The sequence below is a fragment of the Procambarus clarkii genome, chromosome 37 (genome assembly GCF_040958095.1).
Source record: "Procambarus clarkii isolate CNS0578487 chromosome 37, FALCON_Pclarkii_2.0, whole genome shotgun sequence".
Classification (NCBI taxonomy): domain Eukaryota; kingdom Metazoa; phylum Arthropoda; class Malacostraca; order Decapoda; family Cambaridae; genus Procambarus; species Procambarus clarkii.
The window spans coordinates 20002815-20025064 of NC_091186.1; the positions used below are offsets into that span (position 1 = coordinate 20002815).

At 46.0% G+C, this 22250-nt stretch overlaps 1 protein-coding gene across 1 annotated transcript in view; it reads left to right on the top strand.

Annotated features, from left to right (window-relative positions):
• Positions 1-22250, top strand: part of LOC123765739 (vacuolar protein sorting 53) — a 104557-nt gene that overhangs the window by 43533 nt on the left and 38774 nt on the right. The window contains exons 6-10 of the mRNA XM_069337229.1: positions 1493-1638; positions 13074-13248; positions 13920-14033; positions 14913-15014; positions 20672-20814. Of these exons, the coding sequence (XP_069193330.1) occupies positions 1493-1638; positions 13074-13248; positions 13920-14033; positions 14913-15014; positions 20672-20814 (680 nt within the window). The remainder of the gene's footprint in view (positions 1-1492; positions 1639-13073; positions 13249-13919; positions 14034-14912; positions 15015-20671; positions 20815-22250) is intronic.

Genomic DNA, 22250 nt, shown 5'->3' on the forward strand with positions numbered 1-22250 from the left:
ACCAGCGTTGAATGTAATGAAACACCATTTTCTGGGTGAGACCTGGAGGCTCCCCAGCAACTCTCCCTCCCCCTGGTTAGCGGTTTTTCGCGTGTTTTGATGTTCAGCCTCAGAACTGAGAGGTGGATAGCCGGAGCGGGGGTCTGGGGCTCCCCCTTTTCCCTACCGGGGATGGGGGAGCTGTACAGACAGCTGCGCAGCGACATGTGACGTCATCCACGTTTTCCCGTTTCTGTTTGGAGAGGTCTATCCATATGTTTGGCTTTTCGTCGCAATTTTCACCAGAACAGGGGTTTGTTTTGGGACGCTTACCTTTCTGGGTGCCTGACTCAGTCGATGGCAGACATAGAATGCTTCCAACCACACGGGGATTTCTATAGGCCATTGCTCCTCGTGCCTCTTCTGAGGGGGGCCAGGTTCTGGCTCGTGGTCCCCGGTAGGCCCACAGAACTCCATACACATGACTGATGCTAAAATCTGACATTAGCATATTAGCTTGGATAGCTCCGGGGAGCCTCCGGGTTTCACCCAGAAAATGGTGTTTCATTACATTCAACGCCATTTTTTTTTTCATTATTGCATTGCCTACGGATCGCTTTACTCAAGGGTTGTGTGTTTTATTGTTGAGTAGCTTGCTCTCTTCACATCCTCACTTGAGATCTGCCTTTTCACTACTATCCAGGGTTGATTAAATTGCTTTAGACTCGTACAGCTTCATGCTATTGTGTTCTTTTAGTTTGGAGCTCTTTTACAATTAATTTTAGGAATACACCTAGGGAAACTTTCCCTTAATGGGCCAGGTATTGATATCTGTAGCATCGGGTTTGTGCTGGGGTGCCATGAGTAGCTCACCTGAGGGTTTTTGTTGCCTCTTCCTCTTGGAATTCCACCAACTGGTTTCCAGCCTTCACTCCTCCTGTGCCTTCTACTGGGAGGGAATGAAGGCTGAAGAATTACCTTGGGGATCTTGGTAGCTTTACCCCACTTTACTCAGAGCCAGTGTTCTCAACTCAGGCATTTCTTTTTATTTCTGTTCTGCAGGTGTGGTTGTTCTCCTATTTTGCCTGCTTGGGTATTCTTGGTATATAGATTTTAATGTTCATATCATTCAGACATTGCCTGTTCACCTTCAGGGATGATCCTGGTTTGCAGGGTTGCTTCCTCTGACCTTGTGTCTGGTTGTGTTCCACGACTCTGAAAGTGACCGAGATCACCTTGCTCAGAAATAAGGTGTTCAGTAATAAGAAACACTCCCAATATTGCATGTTTGGATGGTCTCAGCTTTAAATGAAGATAGCCTTCTCCTACAACCTTATTGTGGTTTTAATAGTGCCATCTAATTTGGCGTTTCATATGATTAAAATGTTTGATGTCATAGTGAGCAGTCTCTGTTGTTGTGTTAACTTATATTCCCTCCTCAATTAGGTGGATATTTAAAACTAAGTGCAGTAGGTGTCTATTATTGATGTCTTTTTTTTCTCTAATTTATCAGGTGGAGCAGATTAGAGGAGACTTAGAGAAACAAATTTTGGATGATTTTTACCAAGCATTTCATGGCCCCAATGCCCGACGTTTTGCTCCCACAAAAGAGCTTGCTGAGGCTTGCCTTGTAGTCTCAGAGTTGGATCCAAAAGTCAAGTAAGTCATCTTTTTTAATTTACTCTATATTAAAGACTAAAAATTTTTCACATAGTTATATTTTTCTTTACAATATCCTTTTCTGAGGGGGAGCCCCTACGGCACCCTGGAGCTATCAGGCTGATATGTATTATATTATTCTGGAGCATCAGTCAATTGGAGTTCAGCCTACCAGGGACCACGAGCCACAACCTGGCCCCCCTCAGTGAGGCAAAGGGAGCCTCACCCCCAATGGCCTATGGAAGCCCCCCTTGTTGTTGGGGACATTCCATGTCTGCCATTGAGCGTGGTTGGCACCCAGAAAGGTAGGCATAACAAAACAAACTCCACTTGGAGTTTGCAACCGAAAACCCGAACAGGAAGGCACTCGCCCTACAACTTGAGGAAACAAGCAAACTACTGCACCGCTGTGCTACCTGTCCACGCAGCTCCTCCCCCTGGGAGGGGGAGGGGAAGCCCCCGAACCCCCCACACTGGCTTCCCTAGCCATCCTGTTCGTTGGCTGATGTTGTCCGGGGCAGACGTTGATTCTGCCCTCAGATTCCTGTGCGGTTGTGTGCCTTAGTGATGTGTTTCTGCTGTGTGTGAGGTGCAGTGGCCAGGTGTACTTTGAATAGTACTGGGGTTGCATGTACTCAGGGTTTTCTTCCTTGGGTGCCCCGTAAGTACTACCCTTGGGTTCTAGGGTTCTCTTCCATAGAACTTTCGGGAACCGTAGGGGTCTTTGCTGCTCGGCTCTCACGCCGCCCTTTGGGCCAGCTAGGGTTTTCGTGGCTTCTGTTTGGCCTTAGATAGGAAGTGTTATCGTTTGCTGGTAGGGGCGCATGGTACTGTGCAGCTCACCTGGATTAATAATAGGATGGATTACGAGAACTTTCAAATCCAGGTATTGCATCACAAAGGTTGTACTATTCAAATCACTTATGCTGTCCTGTCCTGTCTTGAGTACTGCTCAGTTCTTACTTTCCCCTACAGAGTGAGAGAGATTGCTGAAATTCAGTTCAGAAAACATATACGGCATACATAGACACGATAACGCACCTAAATTATTGGGACCATCTTAAAGCTCTCCAAATGTACTCGTTAAAAAGAAGACGAGAGAGATATCAAATAACAACCACGTTGAAAATACTGAAGGGCTAGGTCCCAAATCAATACAGTAAAATAACAATTTACTGGAGTGAACGATATGGAAGAAATTGCAGAATAGAACCAGTGAACCTCAGGGGTGCCATAGGCACAATCAGAGAACACTGTATAAACATCAGAAGTCTGCAGTTGTTCAACATCCATTTTGTCTGTTTTGGGTCTGGGCCCTTGGGTTTGGGCTCAGTGTCCCTGGCTGTTATTCTTGCTCCCACACCTTGTCCCTCGGTTTTCGGTCTGTTTTGACCGTTTCCCTGGGGGTTTCTGTCTGGAGGCTGTGCTTTGCCTTCTATGGTGTATCTCCGCCGGCAAATGTGGTGGGTTGGGCTCCCCCTGGTTCGATTCCGGGGTCCTTTGGGTTCTTTGGTTTCGTTCCAGAGGTTTCTTCTTCTTAGACCCCCCTTTGTGGGTTCAGGGGGCTTTGTTTCCTTGTGTGTGACCCGGTTCTACCTTCTGGAGTTCCGGGGTCTTCCTGGCTTGCAGACTGATCTTTTGGGTCTTGGCACGGTTTGTGTTCGTGCTGGGACTTTGAGGTTTTGTTGTCGAGGTGGGCCCTTTTGATGCAGTTTTCTGCCTTCTTCGCCTGGCCGGCGTGGTGCTCTCTGCCCGCTGGTCGGTGGCTTGTAACTTTCTTTTCACGTGTATGTGTGTGTACACTGTGTGAGTGCACATGTGTATGTGCATACACACGTGTGTGTAACATACCCTGTGTGTGTATGTTTATATGTATGTGTTTGTGCATGATGTGTATATATGTGTATGTATACTTTTTCTTTTGGAAGGGGCTCTGTTCCCTTCTCTGTTGACGGGGCGCTGGGGGAGCAGCTTGCTCTGTTGACGTGTTGTAGAAGTGTTGCTGTGGCTGTGGTCCCGCCTTCGGCTGTTCATGAGGGGGTCCCAGGTTGCTCAGCGGTTGCTCGAGTAGTTGTGCGGGAGTCTGAACTTCGATGTGCTGGTCTGCCCGCGGGGTCGGGTTTGGCTTCGGCGTCTGGTTCCTTCAGAGACTCCCCTTCCGCCTCTCTTGCAATCGTTGGGTTCGTGCCTCCGGGGATCTTGTGTTGGTGCTGCGTCACCATCTTCCTCTTTGGGGTTTTCGGGGTTCTGTGCCTTGGCACCTCCCTGAGCCTTCACTCGATGTATTCATGGACGGGTCATCTCTCGGCTGGGGCTTTGTGACCAGTGCTCACCAGGTCGGCCGGGGTTGTTCAGGTCTGTCCATCCGTCGAACTCACAGCATGGTTCGGGAGTTCGTGGCTGTCTGGTTTGCGTTTCGGAGGGTTTGGATCACTCGGTGCTCTACCATTCAGCTCCATTCGGACTGTTCTTTGGCAGTTCGTTTCCTGAACCACAGGGTTTCTCTTAGGCGTTGACCGTTGGGGTTGGTTCCTTAGAGTGGCTCATTTGCTGGATTCTCGGGGTTTTGCTAACCGTGAGGTTCATGTCCGGGGTGTGTCCTGTGTCCTGGCGGACAGCTGTCTCGGTTCATTCCTCTGTTCGCGGATTGGCCAGTCGTCGCCAACTCATTTCGTTGGCTCTGCCGGACGTATGGACTCTTGGCCATGGACGTCTTCGAGTCGGCGTGGTCTAGGCGTCGCCCATTTTATGTGGCACCCTTACCCGCCTGTGAGGCGTTCACGGTGCATGCCTTTCGGCAGGACTGGTCGAGGTGGGGGTACCTGTTCCTCTTCTCTCGGTTCAGCTGTTGCTTCGGGTTCTGGCTCGGTTGGAGCCCATTCCCACGAGAGTAGTCCTTATGGTTCCTTGGTGGCCAGCCCAGCTTCATTTTCAGACACTGCTTGATAGGTGTCCGAACCTGGGGCATTTTCCCGCGGTTCCGCCTCTTTCGGCAGGTCGGATCGGTCCTGTACGTGGCTGGTTCGGCCTTCTCCTCGGCTCCTCGTATCTGGGTTTTTTACGCGGATATCACCATCTCTGTGGTGATCAGGTGGCCTTATTGACGGTGTCCCACCTGCGAGCTTTGTCTTGGCGACAGTATGACGTTCCTGGTGTTTCTATGCACTTTTTCTTGCTCTTCGTAGGTTGTCTTCTCCTTCGCATCGGGTTGTCTTGTCCTTTCTTGGGTTTTCAGGACTACAGTTTTTTATGTTTCTTACTGTCGCCTCGTTTTGTGTGGCGCTGGCGGAGCCGCTCCAGCTTACGTTTGGGGTGGACGTCACATCTGCCCCGTTTTGTATGCTTTCTCATGTTTTGTTTCACCTCCAGCCTGCTCATGCATTGCCTGAGCCATCCTGGTCCTTGATCAGGGTGCCTTCTTATGTTCTCATCAGTTTGTGGTAGCCCCTTCAGTTCACGTTTCTGCTCTTTGGTACTGGTGGTAGGTTTGTACGTTTGCAGCCTTTCTCCATCTTGGCGACGGTCGAGACGGCTGCTTTCCGATGGGGTTCTTGGGTTTTTGATGTTTGATTGGTTTGGCCGGGGGTGCGTCCTGTGTTGTCCGGTTGCGCTTTTTGCCGTTACCTGCGTACCTTGTCTGGGGATGCGCTTTGGGTTGTTCCGGTTCCCCTCATTCCCTGTGTCAGGGCTCGGGTCTCCCAGGTCGTCTGCAGAGTTTTTCAGTCTTTCAGCCTGCGGTCTGTCCTTGCGGCCGTGCTGTTCGGACGTTTGCAGCTTTCGCTGCTGTATTGGTGACATCTAGGGCTCATTTCGGGCGCAGGGATTTGAGGGTCGCACAAGTTCTTGGCTGGCCATTCTTTACGCGCATCTGCTCCTGTGTGTTCTCGTTACCTTGGGTCGCAGGTTGCATGTTGTCTCGGCTTCGCATTGCGGAGTTTGTGGCGGCCGCCTCCCGGGTTAGCCCTTTCTTTTCCTTCTCTTTGGGTATGAAGCTCCAGGGAAGCTCCCCACAGAAAACCAGCATTGAATATAATGAAACGCCATTTTCTGAGTGAACCCCAGAGGCTCCCTGGCAACACTCCCTCCCACCGGTCAGCGGTTTTTTCGCGTTGGTTGAAGCTTAGCTTCCAAACTGAAGCTAGGCAGCTGGCACTGTAGGTCCGGGGCTGCACCCTCCCTCTCTCGGGGCGAGGAGGGCTGCGCGGATGATCGGCGTGGCAGTAAAGTGTGATGTTTGCTTGTTTCCTTGGGATTGTAGGGAGTTTCTACCTCTCTGTTCGGTTTTTTGTTTTAGTTTTTTACCATGTGGAGTTTGTTTTGTTATGCCTATCTTTCTGGGTGCCTAACCCCGGTCGATGGCAGATAAGGAAAACCCCAACCACAAAGCGGTTTTCCAGGGCCATTGCTCCCTGAAACCTCTGAGGGGGCCAGGTTCTGGCGCTGGTCCCTGGTAGGTCTGAACTCCTTAGCTAATGTCCCGGTCTAACATAACATACATTAGCTCGATAAGCTCCAGGGAGCCTTCGGGGCTCGCCCAGAAAATGGCGATTCATTGCATTCAATGCTGGTTTTTTTAGGGGATATTTTTTTTTTAAGATTTTAGTTATTGTTTTCTCCTCTGTTTATTATCTGATTTTGTTTTAACCTTTATATCCTGGAGAATGTATATGTTTTCATAACTATGTGAAAATAGAATGAAATTGGTCAACAAATAAGTCTGTCACAACTCACAAAACTTGAGATTTTTTAAAATTTTTGGCTGATTTTTCTTTTGATTTCAAACTCTATTTCATTTGTCTCTTTAGGTTGTTTTGATGATTAAGGACCATATTAAGGCTTTCTCACTTATATAAACTATACCCTAAATATATCTCCTAAATCATTATAATTATTATAATTATCCTATATTTTGTATTTTTGGCGGGTTATTTTTTCTTGACTTCATTTCAACACATTGACCTACAACTTTCACATATTCGAGTACGAATGCCAAACAATGTTTATTAAAACAAATTATTAAATTAACGAATTAAAACTACATTTATTCATTGTTGATAACTTCGATTTCAATTATCTCTGAAACCAGAGTTTCAACTTTAAGTGGCTTCAAAATTCCAGTTACTAACCGATTCTCACTATTTTGACATATTGTGTGCTCTGCTCTCTGTTCTACAATCCCATCAGAATGGAGTTTTCATAAACTTATACATTTTTGAGATTTAATTTTTTTTTGGTCTAAATTTGCCGCATATTTCAAATGTCCTTTTGACGATTTTTTTTTACAGTAAACTATACAGTACTAAAAACCTATTCAGTATTCTAATTTAACCCTTAACATGCTCGGGGTTTAATATCCTGTCATCCCCACAGGTGCATGTCATTTTGAAAAAAAAAAAAATTATTTTTTCTTCCTAACCTGTTAATTTGTGTTCACTGATCATGGGAAAAATAATAAAAAAATCGTAAGTGGCATATATTGCCCGCTATAGGGCGGGGAAGTCTGGCAAATTATAGGCGCTGACTCAGCGTGCGTCCCAGGCGGTCTGTTGCTCGCAAGCTGTCAAGCCAGAGTTGCCACAAAGAGATAATTACCTAATTATTTCAATGTCTCTGATTGATTTTTCATAGTTTTTTTTGCTGTAATATTATTCAATAGTGTGTAGTTTGATATATTTATATAATAAAATGAGTGAATCTTTGCTATACTCAAAAATATGGTGTGCATATTGTTGATTCAATTATGTTCATCAATCAATGAACAAATACTTTGTCGGTTATTACACTAAAAGCACAGGTTATATATAAGTATCTGCATGTTTTGTTCACTATAACGAACCACTAAGTAGCTATTATGAGTCAAAAAGTAATGAGGAGTGACCGCCGTGTACCAGCCAGCCACTCCCGCCCTCCCTCCAGTCATCTGACTCACCCACATTCTCCTCCCACAATACTGTTTTTTCTATAATTCACTATATACAGACGTTATATATAAGTATTTACATGTTTTGTTCACCATAACTGTACATCTAAGCTTGTATGGTGAGTAAAGGCACAAAGAGTAGGACCTCACACAGTCAGCTGATAGCTGCCGCCCTCAAGGTCAGACGCACTATTATTTCTCCTCCAACAATACTGTGTGGTGTTATTATGCTATATACACACATTATATATAAATATCTACCTGTTTTATTCACCATACTTGTACAAGTAAACTGGTATGGTGCCCAAAGACCATCGTGGTAACCAGTAAACAACACCGTCGTCTGCACGGTGGCGTCGTGCAGACGACGCCACCGCCCTCACCAAAATGGCGGCTCCAAACCTTCTCTTGCTGTTTATACCCTCTATACACACGTTATATATAAGTATCAACATTTGTGTTCACCATAGCGAACCACTAAGCTGGTATGCTGAGTGCAGTCAATAAAAGGTGGCCACACACAGTCAGAAGACATCGCCACCAGCCTCCCTCCCACAGCATTACTCCTCCCTCCATGGCGCACAGCACTAAATATCACCACAATCCTGCTATTATCAGAACCCTGGTCAGTTTTATCACAGTCAGGGGTCTTCTGTAATAATATCATCATCGCTACATAATAGCATGAACAAGTATATTTTGGCATTTTTAGGCGATGCTGTGGTCACAAGCTGAACAGCAGTGCTGTTAGCTCATGCTGCGTGCGTCAGGCTTGGTTGCTCACTCAATACTGAGGCCAATAACACCTGAGAGTTTGGCCCACGATTTTTTTAAAAAATGGCGTCTGTTTACAAGAGCCCTGATGAAGGTGTGGTGAACCCCGTGTATCCGCGGGCCGTTTAAATCTTGCGTAGTACTCCAACACATCATATGACGTGATGCGCAGTTGACTGAAACAACGTCCAACACGTCATATGACGTGATGCGCACTTTAAGGGTTAATGAAAATAAAAATCATATGCTATTCTGAGAGAATAATAACATTAAATGAATAATTAATGATAGTTCATATTTTTTATTCTGAATTGAAAATCTGAAGTTTTCAATATTCAATTTTAAAATTAATTTTGATTCTCTGGTTTTTCAAGTTAGACTGTGATCATTTAGACGAAGTTGGATCATTTGCCTAGTTGATTATGCAAAAAAAAATTGGAAAATGTTTGTGCAAGTTTTAAAAACTAATCTTAAATTATTTTTTGTCAAATCATATATGTATGTATTGCGCTGTCTAAGGGTTAAGGCAGCGTCTGGGATCCTCTCGGACATAGGTTTGAACCCTCTTCACGGCCCTTGAGGATTTGTTCACTTGATGCATCACGCTATTGTGATTTCTGTGTGTAAAGGTAGTTCTAATTTGTTAGTTTAATTGTACAGGGGTATCTCGGTTTACGAATTTAATCCGTTCCTGGAGACGGTTCGTAACCAGAAAATTCGTAAACTGAAGTGAATTTCCTCATAAGAAATAATGGGAAATGAATTAATCCGTTCCTGACTCCCGAAAAAATTTAATTCAAAGTAAATTTTATACCCAATTCACCCAAATCTTCACTACAAAAGTATGTACAAGTTATTACTTACCTTTACTGATGACTCCTGTTGGCGTATGGAAGATGGTGAGGGGGGGGGGGGGAGGAGGAGAGGTGTTACTGTTTGGTAGGGGAGTCCCCCTTCCATTATCACATCAGGTAGTGATGACTTCTCTGCGGTACACTCTCTCCTACGTTTTGCCTGCATACTACTAGGACCTGGTTGTGGTTCAATGCTTGTTTGTCTAACTAAAAATTTGTCAAGAGACACTTGTTTTTCCCTTCGTTTTAACATGTGTCTGTAGTGATGCATCACAGTGTCAATGAAAAGGTTAAGGCAACGGCCTACTGCAGCTTGATTTGGGCGAGTTGTTTCAGCAAAGGTTTGCAGTTCTTCCCATGCTGCACACATTTTCCTTATTGTTGAGGAAGTGACATTCTCTACTGGCAGCACCTCCCCTGAAGAAATTTCCTCAGCTACCTCTTGTTGTTGCTCCTTTTGAAGGGCTTGGAGTTCTTCGGTGGTCAGTTCTTCGTTGTGTTCTTCCACCAACTCCTCCACATCAGCACCACCCAACTCCAAGCCCAATTGCCAACGCAGAGAAACAATTTCCTCAACAAGAGGCACTTCAGGTTCAGGCGCAAACCCCTCAAAGTCTCGTTCTGCAGCACATTCAGGCCACAATTTTCTCCAGCCAGAGATCATGGTTCTTACAATCACTTCTTGCCAGTCTTTGTCTACGTGTTTTAAAGCACTACAAATGTTAAAATGGTTTTTCCAGAACTCTTTGAGGCTGAGTTGTATGGCGTATGTCATTTCGACACATCTCCGGAAAAGTGCCCTTTCATAAAGTTTCTTAAAATTGGCAATGATTTTCTGGTCCATTGGCTGAAGTAGTGGTGGTGGTGTTGGGAGGAAGGAACTTTACTGTAACAAAACTAAATTGCTCCATCAATGAATCCCCCAAGCCTGGAGGATGGGTAGGAGCAGTGTCAAGGAGAAGCAGGGCCTTGAGTGGCAAACTGTTCTCCTGCAAATACTTTTTGATGGCAGGGCGCACCACCTCATTCACCCACTCCGTAAAAAATTGCCTAGTCACCCATGCCTTAGCATTAGCCTTCCACATCACACACATTTTGTTTTTCTGCACATTATATTTTTTTAAAACCCTTGGATTTTCAGAATGATACACAAGCCAGGGTTTAATTTTCAAATCGTCACTCGCATTACCACACAACACAAGAGTAAACCGATCTTTCACAGGCTTGTGTCCAGGCAATGACTTCTCCTCCTTGGTAATGTATGTTTTCTATGGCAATCTTTTCCAGAATAGCCCTGTTTCATCACAATTAAACACTTGTTGTGGTAGGTATGCCTCACTCTGCACAAAATCTTTAAATTCGCCAATGAATCTTTCAGCCGCTGATTTATCTGCGCTGGCAGCCTCCCCATGCCTCACAACACTATGAATTCCACTTCTTTTTCTAAATTTCTCAAACCATCCCCTGCTCGCCTTAAGCTGTCTCATTTCTGTATCACTCGATCCAGAAGTTTTCTTTTTATTAGATCTTCATGCAATTTTCTTGCCTTTTCACAAATGATGGCCTCTGAAACGCTATCACCTGCTAACTCCTTGTTGTGTATCCAAATTAATAACAACTGTTCAACATCCTCAAGTGTTTGTGTTCTATGTTTCGTGATTATTGATATGCCTTTTGCCACTTTAGCACCCATAATGTCCTTTTTCTTGGCCAGTATGGTGGATATCGTTGACTGAGATTTGTTGTACTGCCTAGCTAGTTCAACAACCCCCACACCATCTTCATATTTACGAATGATCTCTTGTTTTTGCTCTAAGGTTATCCTTACATGGGTTTTCATATGTTGAACCTTACCACTGACTTTCTTGGAACCCATGGCATGATATATAATAATCAGTTTTATGTTCAAAAAGCCAAAAAATTGCCACAAAAACAAAATTTCTTATAGGCATGATCGTCACTAAGTGGGCGGCTGTAGTAAATTGAGGCAGGTCGGCCCACGTGGCCGGGAACCACGTGCTTCGTTGACCCGAACGTGTACCAACAAATATTGTTAGTCGACGACACTATTGTAAGTCGAGTCCCATTTTTCGATCAAATTTACATCGTAACTTGAAATTATCGTAAATAGGGGCAATCGTAAGTCGAGGTGCCACTGTAAAATAATTTAACATAGATTTTTAAAACTTGCACAAATACCTTCAATTTTTTTTTTTTGCATAATCAACTAGGCAAATGCTCCAACTTTGTCTAAATGATCACAACATAACTTGAAAAACAAGAGAATCAAAATTTATTTTAAAATTGAATATTGTAAACTTCAGATTTTCAATTCAGAATGAATAATATGAAGTATCACCAATTGTTCATTTAATGAACAATTGGGTAACTTTCCCGGGTAACTTTTTTTGGGTAGCGCTCCCGGGTAACTTTCTCTCACTTTCTCTGTTTGCTGCGGGTCATAAGCTGGGCTTTTGGAGTGTATATGCTTTTAATCTTGTAGAACATTCTATTGTGAATACATTGATACAAAATTGAAAATCCTAGGACGAGAATTAAGGTGACAAAGTTGAAAAGAGTATACACTAATCAGTATTACCGAGCGCTCCCGCAGAATGCCCAAAACCACTTGGACAGGTCAAGCAATCGACGTTGGCCCACGAAAATGTTAAGAAGCACGTCAACAGACTGGAAAAGGTACAAAGACATACCACTAAGTGGCTCCCAGAACTGAAGGACAAGAGCTACGAGGAGAGGATAGAGGCATTAAATATGCCAAAACTAGAAGACAGAAGAAAAAGAGGTGATATGCTCACTACATACAAAATAGTAACAGGAATTGATAACATTGATAGGGAAGATTTCCTGAGACCTGGAACTTCAAGAACAAGAGGTCATAGATTTAAACTCGCTAAACACAGATGCCGAAGAAATATAAGAAAATTCACTTTCGCAAATAGTGGTAGATGGTTGGAACGAGTTAGGTGAGAAGGTGGTGCAGGCCAAGACCGTCAGTAATTTCAAAGCGTTATATGACAAAGAGTGTTGGGAAGACGGGACACCACGAGCGTAGCTCTCATCCTGTAACTACACTTAGGTAATTACACTTAAGTAATTACACTTGTATTCAGTGTGAATTGGGGCACGCAGGTGGAGGGCCACTGCTACACGAAGGGATTCTGGATCTAGATGCGTGCCTGTTGCTGCTATGGGTACTGGCAGAAGCAAGTCCCCTGCATAAGGAGCACGCACTGCTCTGAGGTGGGCTTTCTCCTTATCTGATGTTGCAGTGGTGAGCATGGCATCAGCTATTTTTTCCACTATTGGACTGTCCCAGTTGGACTTTGTGTTTTTTGTTGGATCATGTTGGGTGCTGGGACTGCAAGAGCATCCCACTAATTTGAACATTCAATGAAAGCAGGATCGTGTATCCCTGCCAATTCACACGGGTTGTGGTAGGATATCTCTTACAAGGTTGTTCAGTGCATGGGAGGAAGAAAGGAAGGCTGGTTGAGCAATCTGGGAGGCTGTGCAGACACAAAGGCCACTGAATGTTATAGGGAGGGTTGCTTACTCCCATTGAGTGTTGTCCAATGTTCAGGACTTTCTCCAGCATGGCTATCTACCTTTATACATTCCTAACATGGATATGTACTGGCTTCCTGCCCCCAAACATTATGAATTATTAATAAGCATTATTATTAACACAGCTTATCAGGCAGTTGTGCACATAGATATAAAAAAATGAGTATTTTTATTGCTGTCATTTAGGTGTTTGTCAGTGATCATAACTGTTTTTTTTTTTTTGGAGAGGGGGGGAGATGTACTGTAAGACTTATAACAACATTTCTATGTTACTGTACTTCTTAATATATCTTAATTTTCAGACGCACTATCATAGAGGACGTAGTAAAGACACAGTTAGCCGAGTATGAGGTGCTGTTTGCTGGAGGCGAGAGTGATGCTTGGCTCACCAAAGTGGATTTAAGGCGCAAATGGTTCTTGAAAACAGCTGTAGAATTTGAAAAAACATTAGCTGCAATGTTCCCACCATCATGGCAGGTACAGGATACAAATGTTTTATGTTGAAAATATTAGATTCTCTTTCTATTTCTTACAAGCACTGTCCCATTTTGAAGGTTGGGGAGGAATGATTTTTCACACTATTTACCCAGAAATATTAACTCCTCAAAGTGCAGCATTGTTCTGTATTGATTCTCATGTGTTGATCGTCTAGTGCATTGTGGGGGTCGTCGTCATCATCACGATGACATTTTCATTTTGTGTCAATGTTTGAATATCAAAGTTGCACATATTGTTTCAATAACTCAGTGTCTTTCCAGCTTGTTCTCTTGATTTGACACTCCGTAAAAAATCCAATCTCCTAACTTAACCAGAAATATACGAACCCAAGCATCCCACCTAACCTATCAAGTCCGAAGCATAGAAAATGTTGCAGGCGATGAGTCACAATAACGTGGCTGAAGTATGTTGACCAGACCACACACTAGAAGTTGAAGGGACGACGACGTTTCGGCCTGTCCTGGACCATTCTCAAGTCGATTGTGAAGAGGAGGTAGAGACAGGCAATAAATAGGCAAGAGAGAGCTGAGGAGCCAAACCACCTTTTGTATGATTTGACCACAGTCAGTCAGGCCATCCTCAAAGAAAAGGAATTAGATTGAGTGAATAGTATACTGTAGGACATGCATAAATGCATTTTTTTGTTTTAGGTTCCAGCTCGTCTTGCACTTTCCTTTTGTGATGTGACAAGATCTCAGTTATCTCGAGCAATGGAGCTGAGAACCCAAGATATTGATGTTGGCACACTTCTTCATTCTCATAAGGTATGTGTTATTGCATGAAATTTGTTCTTGGGAAAATTTATCACGTTAGGTATTGCTGCTGTGGGAGTTGCCTTATTATTTCATCATTATAATTTGTATTATCATCATCGTGTTTCCCACTTTCATGAGCTTAAAAAGCACCAGTCTGGAAGAAATAAAGAGAGGAGAAGGTTGTTTTAGATACTAACTGTACCAATTCATTAACCTTACCTTCCACATCGTATATATACGGGAGCATTATGTAAAATCAGCACAATCACATTCCAGCAAAGAGGCTATAGCCATGGCAGCGCCCGACTGTTTCACACATGAGTTACTCTAAAAATATGCTAAACAAATGTCAAATATTCACTCCTTTAAACTGATTCCGTCCTCATCATTACAACATTTCCCAATTTTCATTCATTGACACATCAACCCCACAAGAAATAGGAGGACAGTTATGAATAGAATAAAGATACAAACACAGAGGTCTAATTTCTTTTAGGTTTACTGAGTTCAGCATAGCCAAGGGTGTTGGTGTATAGTTATTCATCTAGTGTTAGTATGACTGACCGACTCACATGTCGAGCTTCATTCCCAGCCACTTCTCGTTCCCTGTAAGTTTAGCTTTAGCTTTAATCACATCCGTCACAACTTACTGTGTCTGTCCAGGTGATGTATAGTTCATGTATCATGATCCAGGTACTGTATATTTCATAGGCCATAATCAAGTTGCTTTATAATTCATGCACCATGATATTGGTACTGTATAATTTATGTACCATAATCCAAGTGCTATATTTTTCTGCATTTTTCTGGACAATTTTGGTTAAGGCCAAACAAAATATTTAATAATTTTAAAGTATGGTAATTTTAAAGTAATTTTGTTTTGTGTAGGTTATGTCAGAGTTGGAGAGTCTCCTGGTGAGGAAGTACGCAGGATTCCAGTCATGCGACAAAACTCCGCGATCATCTACCTCGACAAACCCCTTCTTAGAAGTAAGATTTCTACAAAGATGCATTTTATTATTAGACTGCAAATGCTCTTTTACTTATTAAATTACAAAATCACAGTGGAATACTTTTGAGTAACATTAGGTTTATTTTGTTGTCAAGGTATGATGAATTGGTAACATTAAAATTATTCTATTTGTTGGGGTATGCAACAAATGCACATGCTATGCACATATAACCATGCACATGGTTATTCCGTGGAAAAATATAATTTTTAGTCAGTTTTCTGTGGGAAACCCGTCGGCTCCCTAGAGCTATCGGACTGACATATGATACAGTACAGTATTAGTCTGGGTCTTCAGTCACATGGAGTTCTGCTTACCGGGAACCACGAGCCAGAACCTGGTTCCCTCAGAGAGGTGCAGGAAACTATGGCCTATGAAAACTCCACTCTTTGAGAGTACAGTGGGGGACTCGATTTACGATGGTAATCCGTTCCCAGAGACGTATCATTGGTCGAAATATCGTAAATCGAAGCGATTTTTCCCATAAGAAGTAAAAGGAAATGAATTAATCCGTTCCCCACCCTCCAAAATATTAACTTACAAATACATTTTATACTGAATAAAAAAAAAATTCTCTAACTATAATGCAGTACATATGTTTATCTTACCTTTATGGAGGACTCTTGATGGCATATGGAAGATGGTGATGAGGGGGAGGAGGAGAGGTGTTACTGTTTGGAAGGGGAGTCCCCCTCCATTATAATATCAGGCAGTGACGACTTTTCTGGGATACACTCTGGCATGTTTTGCAGGCATACCACTAGGACCTGCTTGTGGCTCACTGCTTGCTTGTCTTACTAAGAATCTTTCTTAAAGACACTCGTTTTTCCCTACATTTTAACACTTGTCTATAGTAAGACATCACATTGTCATTTAAGGTCAATGCAACGGCCTGCTACAGGTTTATCTGGGCGAGTTTCTGGGGGGAGCCCCATTGGCTTCCCATATGGATATGGATATGTATAACTTTCTAGCATCAGTCAAAGTGCTAGGAGTTCTTGCCTACCGGGGACCACGAACCAGAACCTGGCCCCCTCAGAGAGGCACAAGGAGCAATGGCCTATAGAAACCCCCTTGTGGTTGGGAGCATTCTATGTCTGCCATCGACCGGGATAGGCGCCCCAAAACAAACCCCTATTCTGGTGAAATTATTGCTACCTAAAGCCGAACGAGTGGACAGAACTCCCCAAGCAAAATTATCAAACTAGCATGACGTCATCACGTTGCCGTGCCACTGTCTCTGCACCCCCTTCCCCTCCCCGGGAGGTGGAAGAGGGAGCCCCAGACCCTCCACGCCGGCGATCCAACTGGCAGTTCTTGGCTGATGGAATTACTGGCTGGTCGAGTGCCTCTGGCTCCGGTTTTTGTTTCAGTTCTGTGCCTTGTGGTGTGGACTGTCTCTACTGGTGGGGTGTGAGCCTGGAGTAAGATTTCACGGTACTTGGGCTGCATGTGCCTAGGGCTATCTTCCCTAGGTGCCCTGTAAGTACTGCCCTTGGGGCTTGGAGCCTCCTTCCACAAGTCACCTTGGGTTCTACCTCCGCTGTGTCCTTTACTGCTCGGTACTGGGCCGCCCTTGGAGTCGGCTGGGGTTTTATTGCCCTGGTTTGTCTCTGGGTAGGTGGTAGATTTCGTCACTGGTAGGGGCGCAGGGTACCACACAGCTAGTTTTCACCAATAACAGCGGTCGGCTCTGTTCTGCCTGGGTACGTTGTCCTCTTGTGGGGTTTTTCTTTTGTTTTTGTTTTTGCCTGGTGGGGGGTCTGCTTTTATGGTCCCCCATTACTGTTCTAGGTGTTTTTCTTTCGATTTCTTCTGTTGGTGGTACTCCCCGCCTGGCCCCCGTGAGTGGACACGTCCCGGGGGTTCAGCTTTAGCAGTTTGTTTGGTAGACTTGGGCGCCAGTTCGCGGTACCCTGCCTGGGCTTCCCTTAGTGTGTACCAACGGCTAAGGGTCCTGGGAAACCCCACAGGGGCTCCGTGGTCCTATAGGTGTGTCCCTGGAGTCTCCCCTCACGTCCTGCGAGTTTGACGGTTGATCTGTCCTCTTGTCTCAGGGTGACACTCACCGGTTGTGCCTCCGCCATGCTGCCTGTTGGGTCATTGTTTCTTGTGACCCGGAGTCGTGCGACGGGTGTTGTCGGTACGTGCTCTCATTCACCCAGGCCACTGGTCATGATAATCGGGTGCAGGCGGCTGCGGCGTTGCTTGCTGGGTGTAGGTTGCTGCAGCGCTCTTGGTTGTTTGCGGCCCCGGATGCTCCGAGGCTGCCCCGTTTTGGTTGTTGGGGTCCGGACTTGGGGGTGGGGGTCGCTTCGGCTCTGGCTCCTTCCGCTTCTTGTCCTTCCCCTTCTGTTCTGCACACTTCCTCCCTTGCTTCCAGCCCAGAACCGTAGGCGGGTTTCGGGGTTGGGGAGGGGTCTGGTTGGGTTGAGACTCTGGCGGTCTCTGTCACGCTACCTGCTGGGTCGGTAACACCTTCGACCCAGAGTCCTGCGAGTTTGTTGCTTGTTTGTGACTGTTTACCCAGTCCACTGATGACTCTATTCGGGTACAGGCAGCGCAGGCGTTGTAAATTAGGTTCAGGTTGTTGCAACGTGCTAGGCTGCTTGGTTTCCTGGAAGCTCCGAAGGCTGCCCCATTTTGGTTATAGGTACCCGGACTTGGGGGTGTTGGTCACTTCGGCCTTGGTTCAGTCTGCACCCCCTTGCTCTTTCCTTGCTGTGGTTTGGTCTGTAACCACCCCTACATCCGGCTCCAAAATGTCTAAAGGTTTTGGGGTCGGGGCAGGGTTTAGATGGTCTTGAGGCTCGGGCGGTCTCGGGGAATGCCCCTTCTGGGGTCGCGACAGAGGCATTCGAGTTGGTTCTCCCTGCCAAAGCGTTTGGGTCTGACCAGTGGGCCCCCTTCCTTCCGGCTTCTACAGCTGTGCCAGGCTTTTCTTTTGAGGCCGGGGCTTTGGGGGGACGACTCGGCCCCGGGTCCTGATGTGGTGGTTCCTGGGGCTGGGGAGGGGCGGACTTTGGGTGCCTTGGGCCCCGTTGAACCCCTCTGAACCTTGGGCCCCCGTTGAACCCCGGTTCATGTCCGGGGAGTGTCCATCCAACGTCCTAGCGGATGGCCTGTCTCGGTTCATTCCTCTGTTCACGGATTGGCTGTTCGTCGCTGATTCATTTCATTGGCTCTGCCAGACGTACGGACTCCCAGATGTGGACATCTTCGCGTCGGCGTGGTCTCAGTGTCTTCCATTCTATGTGGCGACCTTTCCTGCCTGCGAGGCTTTTGCGGTAGATGCCTATCCGCGGGACTGGTCGAGGTGGAGTTACCTTTACCTCTTTTCCCGGTCCAGCTGTTGCTTTGGGTTCTGGCTCATTTGGAGTTCTTCCCGAGGTAAGTAGTCCTCGTGGCCCCTTGGTGGCCTGCCCAGCTTTGTTTTCAGATGCTGCTTTTTCGGTGTCTGAACCCGGGGCATTTCCCGTGGCTCTGCCTCTTTCGGCAGGTCGGACCAGTCCGGTATGTGGCTGGTTCGGCCTTTTCCTCGGCTCTTCACGTCTGGTTTTTTTACGCGGGTGTATCACCGTCTCTATGGTGATCAGGTGGCTTCTTTGAGGGTGTCCCACCTGCGAACTTCGTCTCGGCGACAGTGCTGTATGTAGTTTTCCTGGCGTTTCTTTTCGCCTTTTTCTTGCTCTTCGTAAGTTGTCTTTTCTTTAGCATCGGGTTGTCTTGTCCTTTCTTGTTTTTTTAGGACCGTTAATTGATGCTTCTTACTTTCTTACTGTTGCCTTGTATCGTGCGGCGCTGGCGGAGCCACTCCGGCTTGCGTTCGGGGTGGATGTCACATCCGCCCCATTCCGTACGCTTTCTTGTGCTTTGTTTCACCTCCGGCCTGCTCATGCTCCACCTGAGCCGTTCTGGTCCTTGGTCAGGGTGCCCATTATTTTGTGAGCGTGTCTGCTCCTGGGTGTTTTTGTGTTGCTTTGGGTCGCAGGTTGCTGCCTGTTGTCTCGACTTCGAGTTGCGAAGTTTGTGGCGGCCGCCCCCAGATCAGCCCTTTCTTTCCTTCTCTTTGGGTATGGAGCTCCAAGGAGCCATAGGGGCTCCTCACAGAAAACCAGCGTTGAATGTAATGAAGCATTTTCTGAGAGAGCCCCGGAGGCTTCCTGGCAACTCTCCCTCCCACCGGTCGGCAGTTTTTTTGCGTTGGTTGAAGTTCAGCTTCCGAACTGGTGGTAGGCAGCCAGCGCGGTGAGGTCCGGGGGCCCCCTCTCGGGGAGTGGAGGGCAGTGCGGACGAGCGGCGGAGCGGAGTATGGGTGGGTGGGGAGGAAGTGTGGTGAGTGTGTGTGGGTGGGGAGGAAGTGTGGTGGGTGTGTGTGTGGGTGGGGAGGAAGTATGGTGTGTTGGGGGGGAAGTGTGGTGAGTGGGTGGGGAGGAAGTGGGGTGAGTGGATGTGGGTGGGGAGGAAGTGTGGTGTATGGGGGGGGGGAAGTGTGGTGAGTGGGTGTGGGTGGGCAGGAAGTGTGGTGAGTGGGTGTGGGTGGGCAGGAAGTGTGGTGAGTGGGTGTGGGTGGGGAGGAAGTGTGGTGTATGGGGGGGGGGGGAAGTGTGGTGAGTGGGTGTGGGTGGGCAGGAAGTGTGGTGAGTGGGTGTGGGTGGGGAGGGAGTGTGGTGAGTGGGTGTGGGTGGGCAGGAAGTGTGGTGAGTGGGTGTGGGTGGGCAGGAAGTGTGGTGAGTGGGTGTGGGTGAGAAGGAAGTGTGGTGGAGGGAGTGGGTGGGGAGGGAGTGTATGTGGGTGAGGACTAAGTGTTTTGAGTTGGGATGGATGGGTGGGGAGGAAGTGTTGTGGATGGGGTGTGGTGAATGTGGGTATTTAGAAAAGGTGTCATCTTGCTCTCCTTGCATTGATCAAAATGCTGCTCTGTTAAACCAGATATGATATTGGTTATGGAAAAATACCTCTATGTATACCTCTACTTGTTGTACGCAAGTTGAGAGGTAATATTGAGTGAAGAACTCCTCACAGTATTGTGTGGAATCAATCATGGGTCCTACGACACCCCATACTCACACATTACTGACTGGGCCACAGAATGCATGCATCTGAGGTGACTCTGGATGCAAGTTTGAATCACACATTACTCTGAAGATTTTCTTTTGAATTTATCATGTTACTGTGATTTCATTGTGCATCATTGAGTGACGGGCCTGACAGCTGAGTGGACAGCGCTCGAGATTCGTAGTCCTAAGGTTTCGGGTTCGATCCCCGGTCGGAGGCAGAAACAAATGGGCAGAGTTTCTTTCACCCTGATGCCCTGTTCACCTAGCAGTAAATAGGTACCTGGGAGTTAGACAGCTGCTATGGGCTGCTTCCTGGGGGTGTGTAATGAAAAGGAGGCCTGGTCGAGGACTGGGCCTCGGGGACGCTAAGCCCCGAAATCATCTCAAGATAACCTCAAGAAGATAATAAATGTTGTGCCTGAACCCATTTACACAGGAAAAGGAATAAGGTAAATATAAAAATAACTATAATAATAATGTCTTAGTTACTGTTACAGTGCTTTTTATTTCTACTCCTTATCCCCTTTGAGAGCAATTCATAGTGTGCTGCTAATGGAAGATTCTTCCTTGTGCTTAGGATGACCAGCCTACTAGACCTAGCAGTACAAACCCTTTTGTGGAGTATGAGGCTCAAGAAGAGGTTTCCAGCTCCCCGTTCAATGGTGCAGTGTGCCGGTGCTTCCAGCCATACCTCCGAGTGTACATAGAGAATGTTGACAAGTGAGTTTAATTCTATTACTGTGCAATAATTTATAATGTGGGATCGCCACAGTGATACACCTCGATCTTGCCGCCAGACTATTGTCTCGTGGAACATCTTGCTTAAAAAGAAAGATTTGTGTAACATATTTGGTGATTTTAGGTTTAAAACTCCTTCTTTCTATTACCCATCTTCTGTTATAAGGCATCAGTCAGTGAAGAGTTAACAGTAATCCTTCGGCCCTCTGGACTCTACATTAATAAATTGTACACAGTAATGACAGTAATGGTTGGCTTAAATTGAAAGTTTTGTCCACTCTATTTTAGAATTTTGTTTTATTATTATTTCTGAGGGGAGCCCCTTCGGCTCCCAGCAGCTATCCAGGATGATATGGATATTATTTGACTTTGGCATCAGTCAGTGTGAATGGAGTTCATAGGCCTACCGGGGACCTCAAGCCAGAACCTGGCCCCCTCAGAGTGGCACGAGGAGCAGTGGCTTATAGAAATGCACATGTAATTTGGAGCATTCTTTGTCTGCCATCGATCGGGCCAGGCATCCAGAAAGGTAAGCTCCCCAAAACAAACCCCTATTCTTGTTAACACTATTACTGAAAGCTAAATGAATGGACAGAACTCCCCAAATGAAAACGAGCAAATGAGCATAACTTCACACGTGTCGCGGCGCTTGTCTGCGCAGCTCCCCCCCTCCCTGGGAGAGGGAAGGGGGAGCCCCTGACCCTTCACGCCGGCTATCCACACCTCAGTTTTTGGCTGATGTGGCTCGGTGTCCGTCGTGTGACTCCAGTTCCTGATTGTTGTCTCGGTTCTGTGCCTTAGGTTTGGTGCTGTCTCCACGGTGGTGGTGAGTGAGCTCAGAGTAAATTCACAGGGCTTGGGCTGCATGTGCTTAGGATTCCCTTCCCTAAGTGCCCTGTAAGTACCGCCCTTGGGATTTGGGGTTATCTTCCACAAGTCATCTTAGCTCCAGGGAGCCTTCGGATCTCTCCCAGAAAATGGCGTTTCATTACATTTGACGCTGCTTTTTATAAATATAATGATTCACATCACTTAATAATGTATGTGATATCTTCCTTAATTAAAATCTACCTCTTTTATTCCCAAAATATGTTATGTCATGTTATATTTTGGTTTCCTCTAATCTGGGACAGGATGCCTGTTAGGCTTATTGAGGTACCAATAGACCAATTACTGATCTATCCCGGGTGCAACTCAAGATTACCTGGTTGATACCTGGTTGATGGGGTTCTGGGAGTTCTTCTACTCCCCAAGCCCGGCCCGAGGCCAGGCTTGACTTGTGAGAGTTTGGTCCACCAGGCTGTTGCTTGGAGCGGCCCGCAGGCCCACATACCCACCACAGCCCGGTTGGTCCGGCACTCCTTGGAGGAATAAATCTAGTTTCCTCTTGAAAATGTCCACGGTTGTTCCGGCAATAT